Here is a 19024-nt window from a genome sequence, read left to right as displayed (position 1 = left end):
TAACGAGAATGATAGCTAATGGTTTTTCACAATCATCATCATAAATGTGCATTTATATATATAATATTATTATCCCAGATACATGGACGTGTCCAATTTAAATATGACACATTCGGTGGCCTTTTGACTTATGAGAAAAGTCATTTACTTACAACTGAAAAGTGGTGTTCAGAGATATAAAGAAGGAATTGGTTCTCTTCCTTTTAGCTGCCCTGCCCATGGTCTTCTCATCATAACAAGGTGACCATTTAAGGTTAAACACAACAAGACAAAGCAAATAAGGTGATAGTACTTAATCCTTCGCTGTAAATAAGAATTTGTTTCTTGATATATCATTTGTAGAAAGAATTTATCTCTTGATTATCATAATAAGCACCAAAATTCAAAGTCAGCACTTCGTTTTCTTCTGCTAGAATATGTTTCACGATTAATCTCGCCGGAATGTCTTATACAGTATTTGCATACATGGCTGTTTATCGGTTATGATTGAAAATCTTGCGGATAAACTGCCCGGTATACCGGCCAGAATAATTCAAATTTAAATATAATATTTAATGTTTTCTCCTTGTATAGTAAGAACATACTACGTTTTTTTTATCAAAAGAACATACTGCATAAACTAGTATTTTATCTTATAACATCATGCTTCTAGTATATAAATGTAGGGGAATTTAACTATTTGCCACTATTGCGTTTGACAATTATCCAAATACCCCTCTTGCATTTGCACTTAACTTTTTTTACCCTTCTTAAAAGGTGGCTTCTTAACTATTTGTCACTTTTACTCACGTGGCATGCACGTGGCAACACAGAGCGAAAAATGATGTGGGACCCACTAGTCAATGTCTCCCTTCTCTTCATCTCTCCCTCCGCCGGCCTTCTCACGACGGCGGCTTTTTCCTCGCTACCGTGCTTTGCACGGCCTGCCGCCCCGGGTGGTCGCTGCCACCGTCGCCGGTGTTAGCCTAGGCGAAGTCAAAGAAGGGCGGATCGAGGGAGATGAAGTGGAAGGAGACTGACTAGTGGGTCCCACATCGTTTTTCGCTCAATGTTGCCACGCTGGCATGCCACGTGGGCAAAAGTGGCAAATACTTAATAAGTCATCCCTTAAGAAGGAAAAAAAATAAGTGCAAATGCAAGAGGGGTATTTGGATAATTGACAAATACAATAATGACAAATAGTTAAATTCCCCTGTAAATGTAGGAGTATTTATACATCGAAACTATGAAAACCTACACTTTAGCTGTATCAAAAGTTCAAATCCAAAGTTCAATAAGTTAATTCGAAATTTGGGTTCAAACTCGGTTACTGGTGATTGACCAGAAAGACAAGTTTTTGTTTTTTTAAGTATTTTTCTCCAAACCCGGCATCCGAAACTTGTTTGTACGATGGTCGAAAAAATAATACGAACATCCACCACCGGTGGAATATCCAACGATTTCTGCGAGAATAATCGCTAAGAAAATTCTGCAAGAATCTTGTGACTAAAATAAACCTTAAACACAACCGTCATCAGTCGCTTAATAATGCGCTTTCCTTCACCGGATTATCCGATTCCTCTCGTCACCTCACCCGCACCCCCACGGTCGTCGTCGTCGTCGTCACCGGAGCCAGTCAAAACTCGCCGATGACCGTGGGCCCCACCACCCCCGAACTCCAACCCCGGGCCCCACGAGGCAGCGACCCATCGGTCGCCATGGCAACGCCACGTGGGAATGTTCCTCGTCTCGCCGCGCTACGCGTACCCCGGGACACGTCCCCGGCGCCTCCTCCATACCGTTATACCATCCGACCCGACACAGGTCTCCTCCTCCTCGCCTCGCTGGAAGAAGTAGCCTCTGCTCTGCTCTGCTCTACTACAGCCACCTCTCTCTCTCTCTAGTTTCTCTCTCTAGCCCCCTCCCTCCTCCTCCTCCTCCCCCACTAGCGCAGAGCCCAATGCGGAACAAACCCTAGTAGTGCCCCCCCCCCCACCACCGGGTCCCCTCCTGATCTCGCGCGGCGGCCATGGGTAACTGCTGCCGGTCGCCGGCGGCCGCCGCGAGGGAGGATGTGAAGACATCGCACTTCCCCGCCTCTACCGGAGGCGGGAAGAAGAAGCCGCACCAGGCGCGGAACGGGGGAGGCGGAGGTGGTGGTGGAGGAGGGGGAGGCTGGGAGAAGAAGCGGCTGTCGGTGCTCGGGGAGGAAGGGAGCGAGGTGAACGGCGGGATCGAGGAGAAGTACGCGCTGGACAGGGAGCTGGGGCGCGGCGAGTTCGGGGTGACGTACCTGTGCATGGACCGGTGCTCGCGGGAGCTCCTCGCGTGCAAGTCGATCTCGAAGCGGAAGCTGCGGACGCCCGTGGACGTGGAGGACGTGCGGCGGGAGGTGGCCATCATGCGGCACCTGCCCAGGAGCGCCAGCATCGTGTCGCTGCGGGAGGCGTGCGAGGACGACGGCGCCGTGCACCTCGTCATGGAGCTGTGCGAGGGAGGGGAGCTGTTCGACCGCATCGTCGCCAGGGGCCACTACACGGAGCGCGCGGCGGCGGCGGTCACGCGCACCATCGTCGAGGTCGTGCAGCTCTGCCACCGCCACGGCGTGATCCACCGGGACCTCAAGCCCGAGAACTTCCTCTTCGCCAACAAGAAGGAGAATTCCCCACTCAAGGCCATCGACTTCGGCCTCTCCATCTTCTTCAAGCCTGGTGAGCTCCCCGGCACTGAGATCCATCCGCGATTCGGACAATCGGACGAACTGTTTTTTTTTTCGCGCTTTTGGATTTTTTGGGGGAGTTTTCGCAGGATTGGTGGGTTGGCAGCCGGTTGGGTGGAATTCTCTGTACTCTGTAGTAGTGTAGTGGCCGTTGCTGTAGCTGATTGCTAGTATGTTCTTGCTTGCGTAATCTGACGAGAACTTGTTCTCTTTTGGTAGGACTTCTAACTTTTGGAACAAACATATACGCACTGCAGAGTGAGCTCTGAGTTCAGATACTGGAATCTTAAGAACTAGGTTGAGTCGTTGAGTGGTTGCTGTTTTTGGAATTTGGGAAACTACCGGTGGGAGCAGACGTGACAGTTGCTATTTCCAAATATAGTGTCCTGGTGCTGCCCTTATACCAAGTCTTGCGTGCTGATTCCTCATTCCACTTCAGTTTAGTTGTTTTGGGTAATAAGATTCAGGCTTTCAACACAACAATTGTAGCAACTCTTCTTATAATTCTATTTTTATCAACTAATTAATTTGGCACCAATGATCTTGGTTGTTAATGTACACATAACAATATACACTTGTCGAACCAGGACACTAAGAATATGCTGTAAGAGACTTGAAGCAGTGCTTTACAATTCTTTTTTATGCTTGTTTATGCACTTTTCTCAATAGGTAGTATTCTTCTATTTCAATTCCATTCCCCTTGTCCTCTGGTTGAATTCTAGTAAATAGTTAACTACTTGGACAACAAATTTCCAGTGGCTCTATGTTTGCTTCTATGCAATCTCAGATTGTTGCAGAATGTTTCACATTGTAACAGCCTGAATCTTATAGAGTTCTGTTATGACAATCATCATCACTCTTATATCATGTGGCATTCATGCAATTAATTTGTTCACCTCATATCCATTTCCATACTGGTCCTGCTTATTGGTAGGGGGAAAACATATTTTCGCCAGGTAGATAAGTTCCTTAAAAATAAGTGGCTACTGGAATTTTACATTAAAACATGGAACAACTGAACAATGTAAATTCTGGAGCTACAAAACTTGCCATAGCTAAACCTTGATGCATTTCACAGTTTTTGCCAAAAAAAGTAGTCTTCAAAATTTGTGTTGATTTGTTTGCTGTTGATTACTGGAGTCATAAATGCTTTAATGTGGCATCAACATTGGGAAAATATCGATCAAGCCTTTTTCAGAAGCACTCTCGTTTTCTTCTCATAGGATTCTGTTGGATTAGTAATGCCTCTATATGATATGATCGCCTATAGGTGTGGAATTATTCTTATTTTGATACATATTATAGAATGAATCATTGCATTGTTTGGATTTTGTTTAATGACCAACTGTTTTTTGTAAGACACCTCTTCACATTTCCCTGTGAAATGCCTGTATGCTATATATTTAAATATATAAAATGTTTAATCTGATCCACTATCTTGATTGTTCAGGTGAAAAATTTTCTGAAATTGTGGGAAGTCCATATTACATGGCTCCTGAAGTGCTGAAGAGAAACTATGGACCTGAAATAGACATATGGAGTGCTGGTGTCATCTTGTATATTTTGTTATGTGGAGTTCCTCCTTTTTGGGCTGGTACCAACTTTGCCTTCTCTTTGTGAAAACCTTAAATCATTTAGCTTTGCTCTTCTGCAAATTCTTACCAAGCAAAATTGCAGAGACTGAACAAGGAGTGGCACAAGCTATACTTCGTGGAAATATAGATTTTAAGCGAGAACCATGGCCCAATGTTTCTGATAATGCTAAAGATCTAGTTCGTCAGATGCTTCAGCCTGACCCAAAACTCAGGCTAACAGCAAAGCAAGTTCTTGGTAAGTGGCACATAGTGCTTTTAAAGCTGGCACATTGTTAACTAAGCATGACTTGTACTTCCTTTTGGCTATGTGATGCATTGATTGCACTAGTAATTGTTACAAATAGTTGATGATCTAGCTATGCTTTATTGCATTTTCCTAATGTGATTTGGAAATCAACAGTAAGAAACTGGCTGTTGATGAATGTCGAGAATAGTATGAGATGTTTAATTGTTGCTATAAATTCAAGGTAAATTTGAGACTTGGATGAACCATAGTTCATACTGGCAAGTGCCAGATGGAAACAACTTAGAAGATATGTAAGTTTGAGCAAAAGAGGTAAAAAAAAAGAAGCATAGTTATTACCAAAGCCATGGACAACAACTGATGCAATTTTAATTATATCTTATATTGCCTTCTAAACTTATTGAGTTGAAGCATGCCAAATGGTGTAGTGAATTAGACAGGTTTGTTTTATTTTGCTTCTTCATGGTTATGCGTTATTTTGTACAATCATGGGATGCTTATCAAACTATGAATCATTTGCGTCAAAAAAAAAAAACTATGAATCATCAAAGGAATTCGTCGTGTTGTCCACATGCTGAATAATGTAGACAATTAAGCAATCATGTTTTACCACGTATTTCCTTTTTTCTTTGATCAGACTCAGACAGTGATATACAGGCTTGGTACTCAAGATAGCTGTTTCACTTCTGTTGTCGCAGAGCATACCTGGCTTCAAAATGCTAAGAAAGCTCCAAATGTTCCACTTGGAGATATTGTAAAGTCAAGGCTGAAACAGTTTTCAAGGATGAATAGATTCAAAAGAAGAGCTCTAAGGGTTTGAATCCTTCTCTAATTGATTATCTTTTTCTAAGTCTAACAAACATATATATTTTACTGAACCGAACTGATTCTTGACCAGGTTATTGCTGATCACTTATCAGCCGAAGAGGTTGAGGACATAAAGGACATGTTCAAGGTGATGGATACAGATAATGATGGTATAGTCTCTTATGAAGAGTTAAAGAGTGGAATCGCAAAATTTGGTTCCCATCTTGCAGAATCTGAAGTGCAAATGCTTATTGAAGCTGTAAGTAACCTGGAAGTATTTCACTTGCTTGTTGGAGTTCAATAAAATTGAGTTACAAAAGATAGTTCAATCAGATTAAATGTTCACCATCTTTGGTGATAGCTGATACTGTGTCACATGTTTTTTTTTCTAAGTCTGATGTCTGGTGCAATGTAAAAGTGTTCCTTTTACACCACATGGTGGAAACACTGGCCAATTTTCCCTTTATTGCCCTTTTCTTTTTGCAATAATGGATCAAGGGCATAATCAAACTGTTACTTCCATTTGTACAATTGACCTGCCTGTTCTTCTCATTAGTCTTGACATGTTTATATATTTCACGGAGCGTGCTGAGACATTTACTATTAACATTCCTTTTTTGTTTTGTCATTTTGGTGTCTTTTTGGTCCATAGTATGCAATTTGGGAGTCAGACTTGAATACATGATAATTAGGTGGTCTCAATGGTTTGATTAGTGTAAATGTGTAATGCCCTTGAGTATTAATAAAACAAAAAGATAGGTGATTTGCATATCTGATATTTTTGTGGTTGGAAAATAGGTGGATACAAATGGTAGGGGAGCACTAGATTATGGTGAATTTTTGGCCGTTTCACTTCACTTACAAAGGATGGCAAATGGCGAGCACCTCCGGCGGGCCTTCCTATTTTTCGACAAGGATGGCAATGGCTATATTGAGCCCGAGGAGCTTCAGGAGGCTCTGGTGGAGGATGGGGCAACTGATATCATGGAAGTGGTGAAGGACATATTGCAAGAGGTTGACACTGACAAGGTGATGATTCACTAATGCTGGTAGCAATGATATAACCTCCAGATCTTATGCCTTTACTTAACAAACATTTCGATCGTTTATTCAGGATGGCAAAATTAGCTATGAAGAATTCGTAGCAATGATGAAGACTGGCACAGATTGGAGAAAGGCGTCACGGCATTATTCAAGAGGACGTTTCAACAGCCTTAGCATAAGGCTTATAAAGGATGGATCTGTAAAATTGGGCAACGAGTGAAGTTGCAAACTTGCAGCTGGTGTTGCCCTTTACTACTCATCTGCGCATGTAAGTCTGGCCCTTGGACCCACTAAGCAGAGACCTTCTCCTTTTCTAATGATTATTTTGGTGGTAATTTAGATAGGCAGAGCCCCCCCCCCCCCCCTGATTGGCTTACTCATGTAAGTAGTTTTCCTGGTATCTCTGATGAGGAGCACGCACTGAATGCTGCACCAATAGCTGTGCACAGTGCACTTGCTTGATATCTCCTTCACTGTACCCATGCTTGTTGTACAATATTTTGTTGTTCCACTCAATGCACTTCGTTGATCTGATGGATGCATCTGCATTGGTAAAAAATTAGAGATTCACATTACTAGTTAGACTTGTAATGTGCAGTGACTGGTACTGCAGGCTACTTCAAGCCTTCAGCAGTTCAGCTACACCCAAACAGCATACTGTTACAGAAGAAAAGAACAAAAAAGCAGCTTGGAGCTATACATGACCATGGCAGATCAGCAGGTGTACTCCTAGTACATTGTTAGAGCAAGTTCAATATTATAGACAACTACTGGCTCCAATTCATCTATAGCCAATCTAATAGCTCATTCATACAATAGTTACATACTACACTATTAATACCTAGTCTCACCTGTCATAGACACACTGCATCTTGGAGTGCTACAGCTGGCTACAAATCTGTAGTCCGCTGCTATTCTCTCTCCTGATTTATCTCCTTAAAATATGTTTGCAGCTGGCTTATAGCTTGCTATTGTACCTGCTCTTACTAGTACTACTCCTGGTACTATAGTATTGACACCATTCTGTTTGCAGTCTTGCACTCAAGTGGTTTGATGCTGATGCTGCCAGTATTCAACCACAGACCAAACTGACATAGGAATATAGGATTCCCTGCAGTTTGGCACAGTGGAATTCAGACTTTGTTTTCAGGTCTCGTTTGGTTGTTTGCAATCCAGTGTACAGTATTACTACTATGGCCATTATGGCCATGTTTAGGTTGTGTACCAAAAATTTCTTGTAGTATAAGAACACACATTTAAAGTATTAAACGTAGACTAATAATAAAACAAATTACAGATTTTGCCTGTAAATTGCGAGACGAATTTATTAAGCCTGATTAATCCGTCATTAGTAAATGTTTACTGTAACATTACATTGTCAAATCATGACGTAATTAGGCTCAAAAGATTCGTCTCGCAATTTACATGCAAACTACGTAGTTGTTTTTTTTCACATTTAATGCTTTATGTATGTGTCTAAACATTTGATGTGACAAATTTTTTAAAAGTTTGAAGGGAACTAAATACTGTCTAATACTGTCTATGTGGGTTTTCAAGCTGAAACAAAAGGGTAAATTAGGGAAACCGTGGAAAATCATGTGCCATAGTACTTCTTTTGATTTTTCTTTGTGTGACTAATCGTGTCGAACTTGACAATTAACTTCCATCTACCACTGTTCTCATGTGGAAAGCAAAATAAATCACGAGAAGAAAGAGACTTGCCTACCTTTTCCTTTTCTTTTTCCCTTTGGTGGCTTTATTCCGAAAATGTATAAATATAAATATGAAAGTTAAGATCAAGAACCGGGCTAGAAACGTGTTAGTATATTTTTCTTTTTACTGTCGTTTTTCAGAAATTAGCATGTGGGTGACACCGATAGTATGGCGTGGGGTGAGCGTGTAGTTATGGCCTCCAGGCTTGACTTGTCTGCTATAGTTAAACCTATGTACTACTCCCTCTGTCCCATAATAAGTGACGTTTTTGGCTTTTTATTTGTAACGTTTGACCATTCGTTTTATTTGAAAAACTAGTGCAAATATAAAAAAAGATAAGTCATATGTAAAGTACTTTTGACAATAAAGCAAATGACAAGAAAAATAAATAATTATTCCAAAATTTTTTGAATAAGACGAATGATCAAACATTGACAAACAAAAACTCAAAAAGACAAGTAATATGAGATGGAGGTAGTACGTGTTAGTATATTTTTCTTTTTACTCCTATGTACGTTTGTCTCCTACAGTATATTTCCCTGCTGTAAATAAAACGTTTACTAGGTCGATCAACACATTATTTCTTCTAATATCACTTTGAAAGATGATTAAATTAATCACAACCAGATCACCCAAACATATTACTCTCCCTTTTTACACGTAAATTCTCCCTCTTTTTCTTGAAGTTTCGCATTTTTCGTCAATAATAGAGTAATTCGAAGCAGTGACCTGGAGGAAAAGAGTGTTCAGAATTCAGGTCACGTTAAATAAACGTACCAAGCTTCCTACCGGCCTGAAAAAAGGGGCTCTAGTACTGTAGCATAGCTAATCACCAAAACTTGGGACCCAAATGAGTTGTTAAAGAAACACTTAACCGAAATGAACTGTTTGCAGGTAAGACATCTTTTTCGATCGCCGCTTTTGTTGTACGATTACCTTTTCAACTTTAACCCTGAATTCCGCCGTCAGTTAAGATCCATTCACTTGCAGTAAATGTTACTCCTGCTAACACAATTATCACAGTAAACACAGGCTTCTTATCAGCAACTCACCATCCCTCCCCAAACCCAACTACCATGACAGCAAAGTCTCACAGTAAATGACGCTTCTTCTACGCCTAACCTGAGTGAGACAAATACTGTAGCAGAGCAAAGCAATAGTAGTACTACCCTGTTCTGTAAATGCGCAGTTGATAATCCATATTATTACTGCTACTCAAAATTATCCATACATACATGATTGAATATATTTTAAGATATACTCCCTCCGTCCCATAATATAAGGGATTTTAAGTTTTTACTTGCACTGTTTGATCGCTCATCTTATTCAAAAAAATTTGTGCAAATATAAAAAACGAAAAGTTATGTTTAAAGTACTTTGGATAATAAAGTAAGTCAAAAAAATAATAATTCTAAATTTTTTTTGAATAAGACGAGTGGTCAAATTGTACAAGCAAAAACTTAAAATCCTTTATATTATGGGACGGAGGGAGTAGGTTACTTTATTTTGGAATGGAGAGTACTGTGATTTCATTATCTCCCTCTTGATAAAATAACAAGAAACTACTCCAGTACACAATATTTCTACCCTGGAATCGAAATCAAGCTATCTGGGCGGTAATTGGTGACTAAGTACTACAGTACCCGTACCTGAAGCGGTTGTGGTTGGAGTAGTGTTATGGTGGGGTGCGACCGTGCAAGAGGCAAGAGATATTAAAAAAAAAAAGATCTGGGGAAAGAGACCGGAGCCATCGTTTCGTGCAATATTACAAATGAAAAGTAATTTATAAATAAAACTTTTATATACGTGTTTTTATCTATCTAAAAGCAAGAGCTGAAAAATAAATTTTGATGAAAAAAACCTCAAAATCAACTCTAAATTTAAAGTTGAAAATTTAAATTTCAGTTGATAAGCATAAACACAAGCGAAAAGATGAGATCCGACGTTTCTCTAAATATTTTTCAAAAAAGAAATTACGAGTGTGTTAGAAAATTTAACTTATGACCTCGGAATTTAAACCACATCTTGCGACTGTACTGGGCAAGACGCAAGTGGATCGGACGGCGAGGGAGCTAGGGCGGCCGGCACCCGTCGGGGCGTCACGAGCGCGCAGAGAGAATCCCCCCCAGCGAAGCAGCGGCGAGAAGGACAAGCCACCCCAACCAGAACCAGGTGGTGGGGAGAGCGGGACAGCGCAACAGCGACTGACAATAATGGCGGTGGTGGCGGGCGAGGCCACCTCGGATCGCGGCTGCCTCCCTCCCCTCCTCGACCTCGACCAACCACCCGCGTCGTCTCGTCGCGCAGTTAGCGACCGCGACGCCGCCTCCCCCCCCCCCCCCCCCCCCGGCGACGCCGACGCTGCCGTGTGGGCCCCCCTCCCCCGCGCGGTGCGGCGCGGGCGCGCGCGCGCGTGTCCGTTGGATCCCGTGCGGCCGCAAGCTTCTTCTCCTTCTTCTTCTCCGCTTCTAGTAGACTTCTAGTAGTAGTAAACTTGGCGTCGCGATCTCCGCGCGCTCCGGGTGCTTCGCTTCGGAGGTTTGGGAGGATGGCGGAGGCGTGAGGTGAGGTGAGGGAGTGTGAGATCGCGGGGGGGCAATGTCGGTGCTGGGCGCGGAGGGGGCGGCGATGGGCTTCCTCCCGGCCGCGGAGCACGGCTTCGCGCGCTCGGCGGCGCCGTCGCCGCTGCGGGAGGAGGAGGAGGTGCTCGACGACGACCCGAAGCTGCCGCCGTTGCGGATGCCCACCTCCTTCGCCGCGTTCCCTGGGTCCAGCTCCGGCTCCGACTCCGACTCCTTCCTCAGCATGAGCTCCACGCCATCAGGTAAATTTTGCTTCATCAATGCGTGCGAACAGTACAAAATCTCCTCCAGAGAGAGGAAGCGTGTGCCTGGGGCAGTATGATCTCGATCTCTCCGCGCGTGATTGGGAGACGCGCCGCCTCAAATTGTCTGTTTTTTTTTTGCTCGAATTCTGGTCCAAAATTTGTCAATCTGTTTGGTGGTGGTGGTTGCTGTTTTTGGGTTGATGTCAGGGCTGATGAATCCGTACGGCGTGTGGTCGCCGCGCGCGCCGCCGTCGGAGGCGTCGTCGTCGGAGATGGAGTTCGGCACCGCGCGCGAGTACGACACCACCGATCTCTTCTTCGGCGAGAATTGGCTCTACGACGACCACCTCTTCCACACCAATTCGGACGGCGACGAGGGCAATGGAGAGGACAAGTTCATCGTTGGCGCTGACTCTACCGCCCAGTGGAGCGAAACGCGTGAGCTCGACGATTGCGGCGGCCGCCACCAAGTGCACACGAAATCCAAGGCCGACGCTGAAGCCTGCGCGGAAGTGTATACCTGCTCTTCAGCGCCCTGCAGCTGCTGCTACGGAGGGAGGAAGAATGATGATGGGTTGACGAGGGATTCTTGCTCTGCTGTCTATGGGAGGTACCTGATCATGGATGACCAGACAGAGGTGCTGGATGAGTGTGGTGCAGATGCATTCCTGTTCACACGGGATGGAGATGCCATGCTCAAAAGTGAACAGCCAATTGATTCCAAAGGCGGAGATATCGAGTTGCTGGACATGAGTACGGTGGAGAAGGAGCTTCAGATGCTCAGTCCGTATTTGGCTGAGGCAGATGCTCTTGAGAGTGAGTATTTTCTGACTTGTCCTCTTAATTATGTTCAATCTTGCAGTTCACGAAATCCTTGAAGCTCATTAATTTTGTTGTTGTACTGGATCCAGAATACTCAGTTCATTTCTCAGAATTTATTTCACTTATCCTTGCAAAGTTTTGTTTTCTTGTGGACTAGTTGGTTTTAATTGTGGTTATCTCTTGCAGAGGCTGAGCTTGAACACGATTTCAGCGGCAATGGGGAACTAGATATTAACGTTGTTACAAACGAGAAAACTGCCGATGACAAAGAACTTCTAAAAAATAGTTACAGCATACATTCTTTACCTGAGATAGGTGATCCTCTAGATGTTTATGAGATGGAGGACTTTGGACGAACAGATACAAGTGTTCAAAATTCTACAGCCAATAAAATCGCTGAAGATGCGAGAACAGATATTGATCTTGCACTTTCTAGATTTCATGAGGAATATGAGGTATTTGAGCTGAGAATTTTCCACCGGAAGAACAGGTTCGTCATCAGATGCTTTCTTTTTTTTGTTTATTCTTCCGCCATCATGTAAATATACTTTCCATGCTCATGTCATAAGTGTTCTTTGCAGGACTGGTTTTGAGGAAAACAAAGAGTTCCCTATTGTCATGAATTCAGTTGTAGGTGGAAGATATCGCATCACTGAGTATCTTGGCTCAGCTGCATTCAGCAAGGTTGTACGGGCACAGGATCTTTGGACGGGAATGGATGTCTGCCTGAAAATAATAAAAAATGACAAGGATTTCTTTGACCAGAGCTTGGACGAGATAAAGCTCCTTAAATTTGTAAACAAATACGATCCTGATGATGAACATCATATATTGCGCCTTTACGATTTTTTCTACTATCAGGTATGTGATGTAAAGATAAAATGAACACAATCTTTTGGTGTGCTTTACTCAATCTCATTTTGTACCCTGTGGAATGCTGTCATCCAAAAAAATGACAGGAACATCTTTTCATTGTCACTGAATTGCTACGGGCGAATCTGTATGAATTTCAAAAATATAACCAAGAGTCTGGTGATGAAGTGTACTTCTCATTGCGCAGAATACAGGTATGCCTGACTGTTATTCCCTTTTCCCTGAGAGTATCTCCGGTTGTGTTGTTATGAAAGCTTGTAACCATCATTTTGTCTGTTAATTTTATGAAGCCTTCATTACTAAAGAAATCATGGAACGATGCAAAAGTGTTTACTTCTGTTGTTGCAATACACTTCAGTTGTAAAGAAATTTCTCTTAAGAAAAACAGTTGTAGAGAAAGATCTCTTCATCCATTGATCTTCCATGATTAATATTTCTCTGACATTCTGTTTTATGGAAGGTTAAAATAAATACTTCTAGCATGATTAAGTTATGCTGTAAAAACATAAAAAATCCTGCTGAAATATGATATGTTGTTGTTTTTCAGGCTATAGCTCGACAATGCTTAGAAGCTCTGGTGTATTTGCATCATTTAAATATCGTTCACTGTGACCTTAAACCAGAGAATATCCTCATGAAGAGTTACAGCAGATGTGAAATTAAGGTTATTGATCTTGGAAGTAGTTGCTTCTTGACAGACAACTTAAGCTTATATGTCCAGTCACGTTCTTACAGAGCTCCTGAAGTCATTCTAGGTCTTCCATATGATCAGAAGATTGACATTTGGTCTCTCGGATGCATCTTGGCTGAACTGTACACTGGTGAAGTAAGTTTTCAACTATTCATCTTTACTTACTAATGTCCATTTGTCGGTACTATATTACATTGTCACGACATGCTTACATTTTGTCTAGGGAAATTGATGTATTTACTCAGTCGAAGGAAAAGAAAAGTACAAACCAGGATTTGTCCATGGTTAAATGAATTATTGTGCCTTTTAACTCATCCCGCAATTGCTGCAGTCAAGGTTTTGATTGTGGGCTTGTGGCTAATGTTCTTTCTTGTATAACTATTCAGTTCATCCCAAGAAAATTACCACCTCCTCAATTGTCATAGTCTTGAAATATTGGTAGAACCTTCATTGTTATCGCAACACTGTTATTAATTTTAAGAAACTGTATGCAGAAATTGGAAGAGTGATTCAAGTGCTTATGGCTTATCTGCAGAACATTTACCAAATTTAAGAAATGATCTATTAGTAACTGTAAATATACCGGGGAATCCCCATCATGTTTCTTTTTATCTAGTTCCAATTGAAGATATTGTATTTAGTATTTACCACTTTTGTTAAAAGTACTTGAAACATAAAAATTGTTTTGTAACTGTAAACCAAATAAGCCAATGCTCTCTTTTTTTTTTCTCACAGAGACAATGTGATTGAGATCTTTCTTATACATGTGGCAGGTGCTCTTTCCAAATGAATCAGTACAAATAATTCTTGCTCGGATGATAGGGACAATTGGTCCAATTGACATGGAAATGCTTGCACTGGGACAAGATACCCAGAAGTACTTTACAGAAGACTACGACCTGTTCCACAAGAATGAGGTACATGCTATTTCTTGTGTACTTTCTTCTGTGCTGGACGTATTGTCAATACTTAAGATTAAGAAACCAATTTAATTTAACAAAACCAACGTTTTTTGCTACTTTATGATGCAACTCTTATTTGAACCAATAATCAGTGGATGATATGCAAGATTTGATCTCTCTTTTTGGATCCTCTTTGTGCTACATGCTTTAAATGTTGAATACCACCGACAATATCATTGACAATTAAATCTCTCTTAGGAACTGCACTTAGCTCATTTGGTGCCATACTGCCATGTTCCTCCTTACTACTCAGTTTTAAACGGTTGCATTTTTTTTTTGTTTCTGTAGAATCTTATATCAAGTGAAGCTTTACTCTAAATCTTGTTATAGAAAATATTTTGAGTCGTTAAGAAATGATAGCTGACAACTAAAACTCTAGTATATGTTATATTGGTGGTAGAAAGTTTAGTCAGAAACTGAGAGCCTTATGTTCCTGTCATCTTAATGTTTCTTTGCCCAAGGTCTTCTGTGATTGGGCACCCAGATTGTTTCTGTACTTTCGTGTGGATCTGGTTCCCAACTCAGGCGTTTTGGCTGACACTGTTGTTTGTTAGCGTGATCTTTAGAACAAGAATTTCAGTTGTTCCCCGTCACTCAGTTTGGTACTGTTGCCAGTGTTGTTCAAGCGATGCCATTAATTTCTTGTCCAACTTGTTTTAGGAGACGGATCAGTTGGAGTACTTGATCCCAGAGAAGATTTCCTTGCGGCGTCGCTTGCAGTGCCCCGACACCAAATTTGTTAAATTTCTTTCCTACCTGTTACAAATCAACCCCAGAAAGAGACCAACAGCCAGTGAAGCATTGCAGCATCCGTGGCTCTCATATGCCTATCAGTGAGATGTCAACCAAATGTGTTTATACGGGATGGATCGTTTTTCTGAAGTTCCATTTGCACCAGGATTTGGCTTTTCCGTTTTTTTCAGGGCAGTCCTTGGTTAGCATCGAAACCCTGTTTTCCGAGATGAATGCAAACTTGCTCGTGCATGTAAATATGAGAAGAAGAAAAGGTTCCTTGTTGCATATATGTATAGCTGTCACTTTGATGTACTTCACCCAACTCATCAATAGAAATGTGTTTCAAGTTTCAACATACCCGGGTCTATCTTTGGCGTTTGCTCTGAGGCACTTCACCTAATTCAAGTTTCAACGGTCAAGTGCGATGTCAATGATCTTAGTTTATGATGTTGCCACTAAATCATTCATTAACAGAAAAGCAGTAACATTGAAAATTTGAAATCCAAACATGTGAAAAAGGATGGGGGGCACAAACTAACTGAAATCTGCTGGAAGCCTAAATAAAGAGGGGATCAAATACAAGGCCTGACATATGAAACCAAAAAAATGCACGATGTAGCTCCAAAAGACCATCTTAAGGTCACAGGTGCCACTGAATCATCGCTGTAGAACCTTGATCAAAATTTACAAGCCTTCAGGAACTCACAGACCATTATAACTGTCAGTTAGATTATCAGAACTGTCAGCAACAAAAGGTCACTATACAACAATAAATTTACGCTCAGGATACAAATAGTGATCTGCGATCTCCGTGTCGAACAATGGCTTCGCCATACGGAAGGGCCTGGATGAATAACATTATATACAAGTGTTATCTCCAAGAGTATAGGTGGCCTTTGAGCCTTTGCCTAATAATCCAATGCCCTGGTGGCAAAACTTATGCTGCTTGATCAATTTGTGGGATCCCATGTCTTTGGAACCACTCTGGCATGTGAAATGTTTCATACAATGCCGGTCTAACATCATTTTGCAGAGAAAGGTGCTTGAGAAGTGGAAATATAACTCCCATAAGCTAAAATGTTTGAGAATGTCAGTGGATCAGTACACCAGAAATTGTATGTTCAGAACAAAAAGGAGAGTTATCTAAATTGTAACCTTACCTGATCATCAACAGGTTGTCCAGCCGAGAATGTAAGACAAGGTATTCCATTCAATGGTTGCAGCAGGAAACTATATGGATTGTTATCAACAAGGACAATTCTGTGGAAATCTTTCGACAAACAAGAAAGATCTTTTACATGCTCTCTATATTCCCTGGAATTCAGCACACGGCAGCGTCAAATAAGTGAAAAGCTCAGCTAACGCAGCAGGTAGCACAATTTCTTAAAGAATATGTGTCTTTGACTCTTTGTGAAATCAAGCTGGTAGCAAAACCAGGAAGACATGAATAAGTTATGATCAACATGATATGTGAATTACCAAAAACATCATTACAATAATTCAGTTTCACATAAAACAGCTATACATTAGAGATTCCATGGGCATGAATCGGTGCTACCTATGGGTGGGCACTTGCAATATTTAAGTTTGTGCTTGCAAAAAGCCTCCCACTAAAATCAATTGAAATCACATCTCAATATTTCAGTGAGCAAGACAATAATTCATTAAGGCACTATGGAAGTCAGAAGCAAAATAATCCATTATTTACAATCCACAAAAATGCTAACAGTAACTTACGTGGTAACAGTTGATGGCCTGTAGAGACGGTGACAGAATCTGTTGTGAGCATCTATCCTGTCAACTAATGGTTTTGCATATCCTGGAGAGAAAAGCACAGGTTACTAAAATGAGGTGAATTCAATTGAGTTCTAGTTGAGGATCAATATGACTATTCAGGTAACAGACCTTCTAAACCAGCAGTGAAGAGAATAAGATCAGCAAATTCGCTAGTTCTCTGCAAAAATTCGTGCAAACCAGGACGCTCAAATACAGTAACACGGTTCACCCTCTGACTTCCCTCAGCATCCTTTATATCAAGGAAAATACAAACTCTGATAAGCAACTTCCTGGATTTTAGCAGAATATCAATAAGAAAAGGATGGCAGCTTACTTGCCTTTTCAGCGGATATGCACTCCATGTCAAAGCAATGCAGTCCTGCTTCAACAGCCTCGGCACGAAGAGCAGCAGGAAGACTTGATGACTCATATGCACAAACTAGAGTTTCATCCAAATCAAGCACTACCTGGAGTCGAGCAATCCCAATTATATGATTGTAAGTTACACAGGTGGATGATAAGTTTATTAAAAGGGGATTAGGGAAATCAGTCGATGTAGAGGATAAGTTCATTAGAGGGGATTATGGAAATCAGTCGAGTAATCCCAAATATACGATTAGGGAAAAGATAGGTTCATTATGTCCTTGTTCGGTTAATCCCTCCTCGAGGCCTTGTTCGTTTAAGGATTAATTCCACACTCCCTTAATCCCCTCTAATCCCTTTTCTCCTCAAGAGGATCGAATTAATACCGATATTAACCGAACAAGACCTAAAGGGAATCGATATGAACACAACAAAGATAGATAGAAACTAGGTCTAATACGCTGTCAATGGCGACTCAATATCAGTATAATTAACCTGCTATGTGTGAAATGACCACAAATTAGCAATAGTAGTTTGTACGATCACTCAACAGTCAACAGCAAGAAAGTGAACACAATACACACAGCTCGCTCCAAAGATGCAGGAATGAACTAACACACATCTCGGTCCGTACCGTGAGCCGCCTGAGCGGCGGCGGCGGCCCCGTCGACGACGCGTCGGCGGGAGCCTCGGAGGGGAGCCGCACGAAGGCGACCGACGGCGACGGCGACGGCGACGGCTGGGGCGGCGCGGCGGAGAGGAGAGGGTGGCGGAGCCCGAGGAAGGAGAGGAGGTGCGCCCAGGAGGAAGGCGTGCCGCGGACGATCTGGAGCAGGATCTGGAGGAGGAACCCGAGCCACCCCACCACCGCCCGCCACGCCGCCTCCCCCGGATGCTGCTGCTGCCGCACCGGCCCCACCCCCGCCGCCGCCGCCGCCTCCGGCGACAAGAACTCGGCCGCCGCCATCTCCCCCCCGCGCCGGACCACGGGGCTGGGCTTGCTGGCTCCCGGAGTGCGGCTGCCTGGGCGGCTAGGGGGAGAGCTCGGGGAGGAGGAGAGCAATCATAGGGTAGGGAGAAGGAGAGGAAGAGGAGGGAGGAGTAGGGCAGGTGGCCGACGGAGTGTGGGAGTGGATGTCGTCGGTCTTTGCCCTGCGTCGTCGTCGGACACGAGGGAGGGCTTCGGCTTCCCTCGGATAAACGGTGGAATTCGGTGACAGGCTGACATGACAGCCCAGCCGAGATTATACAAATCAGCTGTTAGACATGTTCTTTTCTGCAACGAAAACGGTATAAAAGGACCTCTTTTTAAACTGCTAAACGATGTGTTTCGTGTGAAAACTTTTTATATGAAAGTTATTCTAAAATATAAGATTAATCTATTTTTTAAGTTTATAATAATTAAAATTTAATTAATCACGTATTATTATCATCTCGTTTTACGTTAAACACTTAATCTTTATTTTCATCTTCGTTCTTCAGGAGATATCAAACACCACCTTAGTCTCAAATCTGCATTCGCAAAGGAATAATCTTTCTTTTCTTTAAAAAAACGGAAGGAATAATCACCTCATAAACTCACTTCATTGGGAAGTACTCCCTAACAGTGAATCAAATTAGTTTCACAGTATACTTTCATATTATGGCCTATTCACTTTGATGAAAAAAACCCTAACCAAATTTTGCCAAAATTTTGGCAAGTTGTCAAGGCAGAATTTTTTATATAGTTATTAAAATTTGGCAGCAAACTAAATGTTGCCACTTTTTTTGGTAATTTTACCAAAATTTGGTAGGGTTGAAAATGACCCTATATTTGTTTTGCGATAAAAATATTACTATATTTTTTAAAAAATAACTTGATTATATTTATGTAA

At 42.1% G+C, this 19024-nt stretch overlaps 3 protein-coding genes across 5 annotated transcripts; 2 read left to right on the top strand and 1 right to left on the bottom strand.

The window, feature by feature from the left end:
- Window positions 1-1923: 1923 nt before the first annotated feature.
- On the top strand, window positions 1924-6922 carry LOC112936018 (calcium-dependent protein kinase 16-like). Its single transcript, XM_026025549.2, has 7 exons — window positions 1924-2690; window positions 4149-4292; window positions 4376-4528; window positions 5236-5351; window positions 5436-5603; window positions 6143-6373; window positions 6459-6922. Exons 1-7 carry the CDS (start codon window positions 2009-2011, stop codon window positions 6606-6608), a joined length of 1644 nt encoding a protein of 547 aa, XP_025881334.1. The 5' UTR covers window positions 1924-2008; the 3' UTR covers window positions 6609-6922.
- Window positions 6923-10292: 3370 nt separating this feature from the next.
- LOC4339052 (DYRK-family kinase pom1) lies at window positions 10293-15366 on the top strand. 3 transcript variants are annotated; one of them, XR_010741549.1, is made up of 9 exons: window positions 10331-10925; window positions 11136-11744; window positions 11937-12240; window positions 12332-12611; window positions 12710-12817; window positions 13171-13449; window positions 13538-13650; window positions 14088-14231; window positions 14937-15366. XR_010741549.1 is itself a non-coding variant. In XM_026025546.2 (8 exons), the coding sequence occupies exons 1-8, from the start codon at window positions 10700-10702 to the stop codon at window positions 15111-15113; spliced, it is 2127 nt and encodes a 708-aa protein (XP_025881331.1). In that variant the 5' UTR covers window positions 10293-10699; the 3' UTR covers window positions 15114-15366. The 3 variants fall into 3 exon arrangements, 2 of the variants coding, with proteins under 2 accessions (XP_025881331.1, XP_025881333.1); XM_026025546.2 differs by lacking the exon at window positions 13538-13650 and having other exon boundaries at window positions 10293-10925; XM_026025548.2 differs by lacking the exons at window positions 10331-10925; window positions 11136-11744; window positions 11937-12240; window positions 12332-12611; window positions 12710-12817.
- A 180-nt stretch (window positions 15367-15546) lies between these two features.
- Window positions 15547-18368, bottom strand: LOC4339051 (uncharacterized). Its single transcript, XM_015783820.3, has 6 exons — window positions 17785-18368; window positions 17126-17254; window positions 16917-17037; window positions 16749-16830; window positions 16172-16325; window positions 15547-16083 (listed from the first exon to the last, which is right to left on the bottom strand). The coding sequence occupies exons 1-6, from the start codon at window positions 18115-18117 to the stop codon at window positions 15949-15951; spliced, it is 954 nt and encodes a 317-aa protein (XP_015639306.1). The 5' UTR covers window positions 18118-18368; the 3' UTR covers window positions 15547-15948.
- Between the last annotated feature and the right edge of the window lie 656 nt (window positions 18369-19024).

The sequence above is a fragment of the Oryza sativa genome, chromosome 5 (genome assembly GCF_034140825.1).
Source record: "Oryza sativa Japonica Group chromosome 5, ASM3414082v1".
Classification (NCBI taxonomy): Eukaryota; Viridiplantae; Streptophyta; class Magnoliopsida; order Poales; family Poaceae; genus Oryza; species Oryza sativa.
Note: the sequence above shows the minus strand (reverse complement) of the source record. Positions and strands in the feature narration are given on the sequence as shown.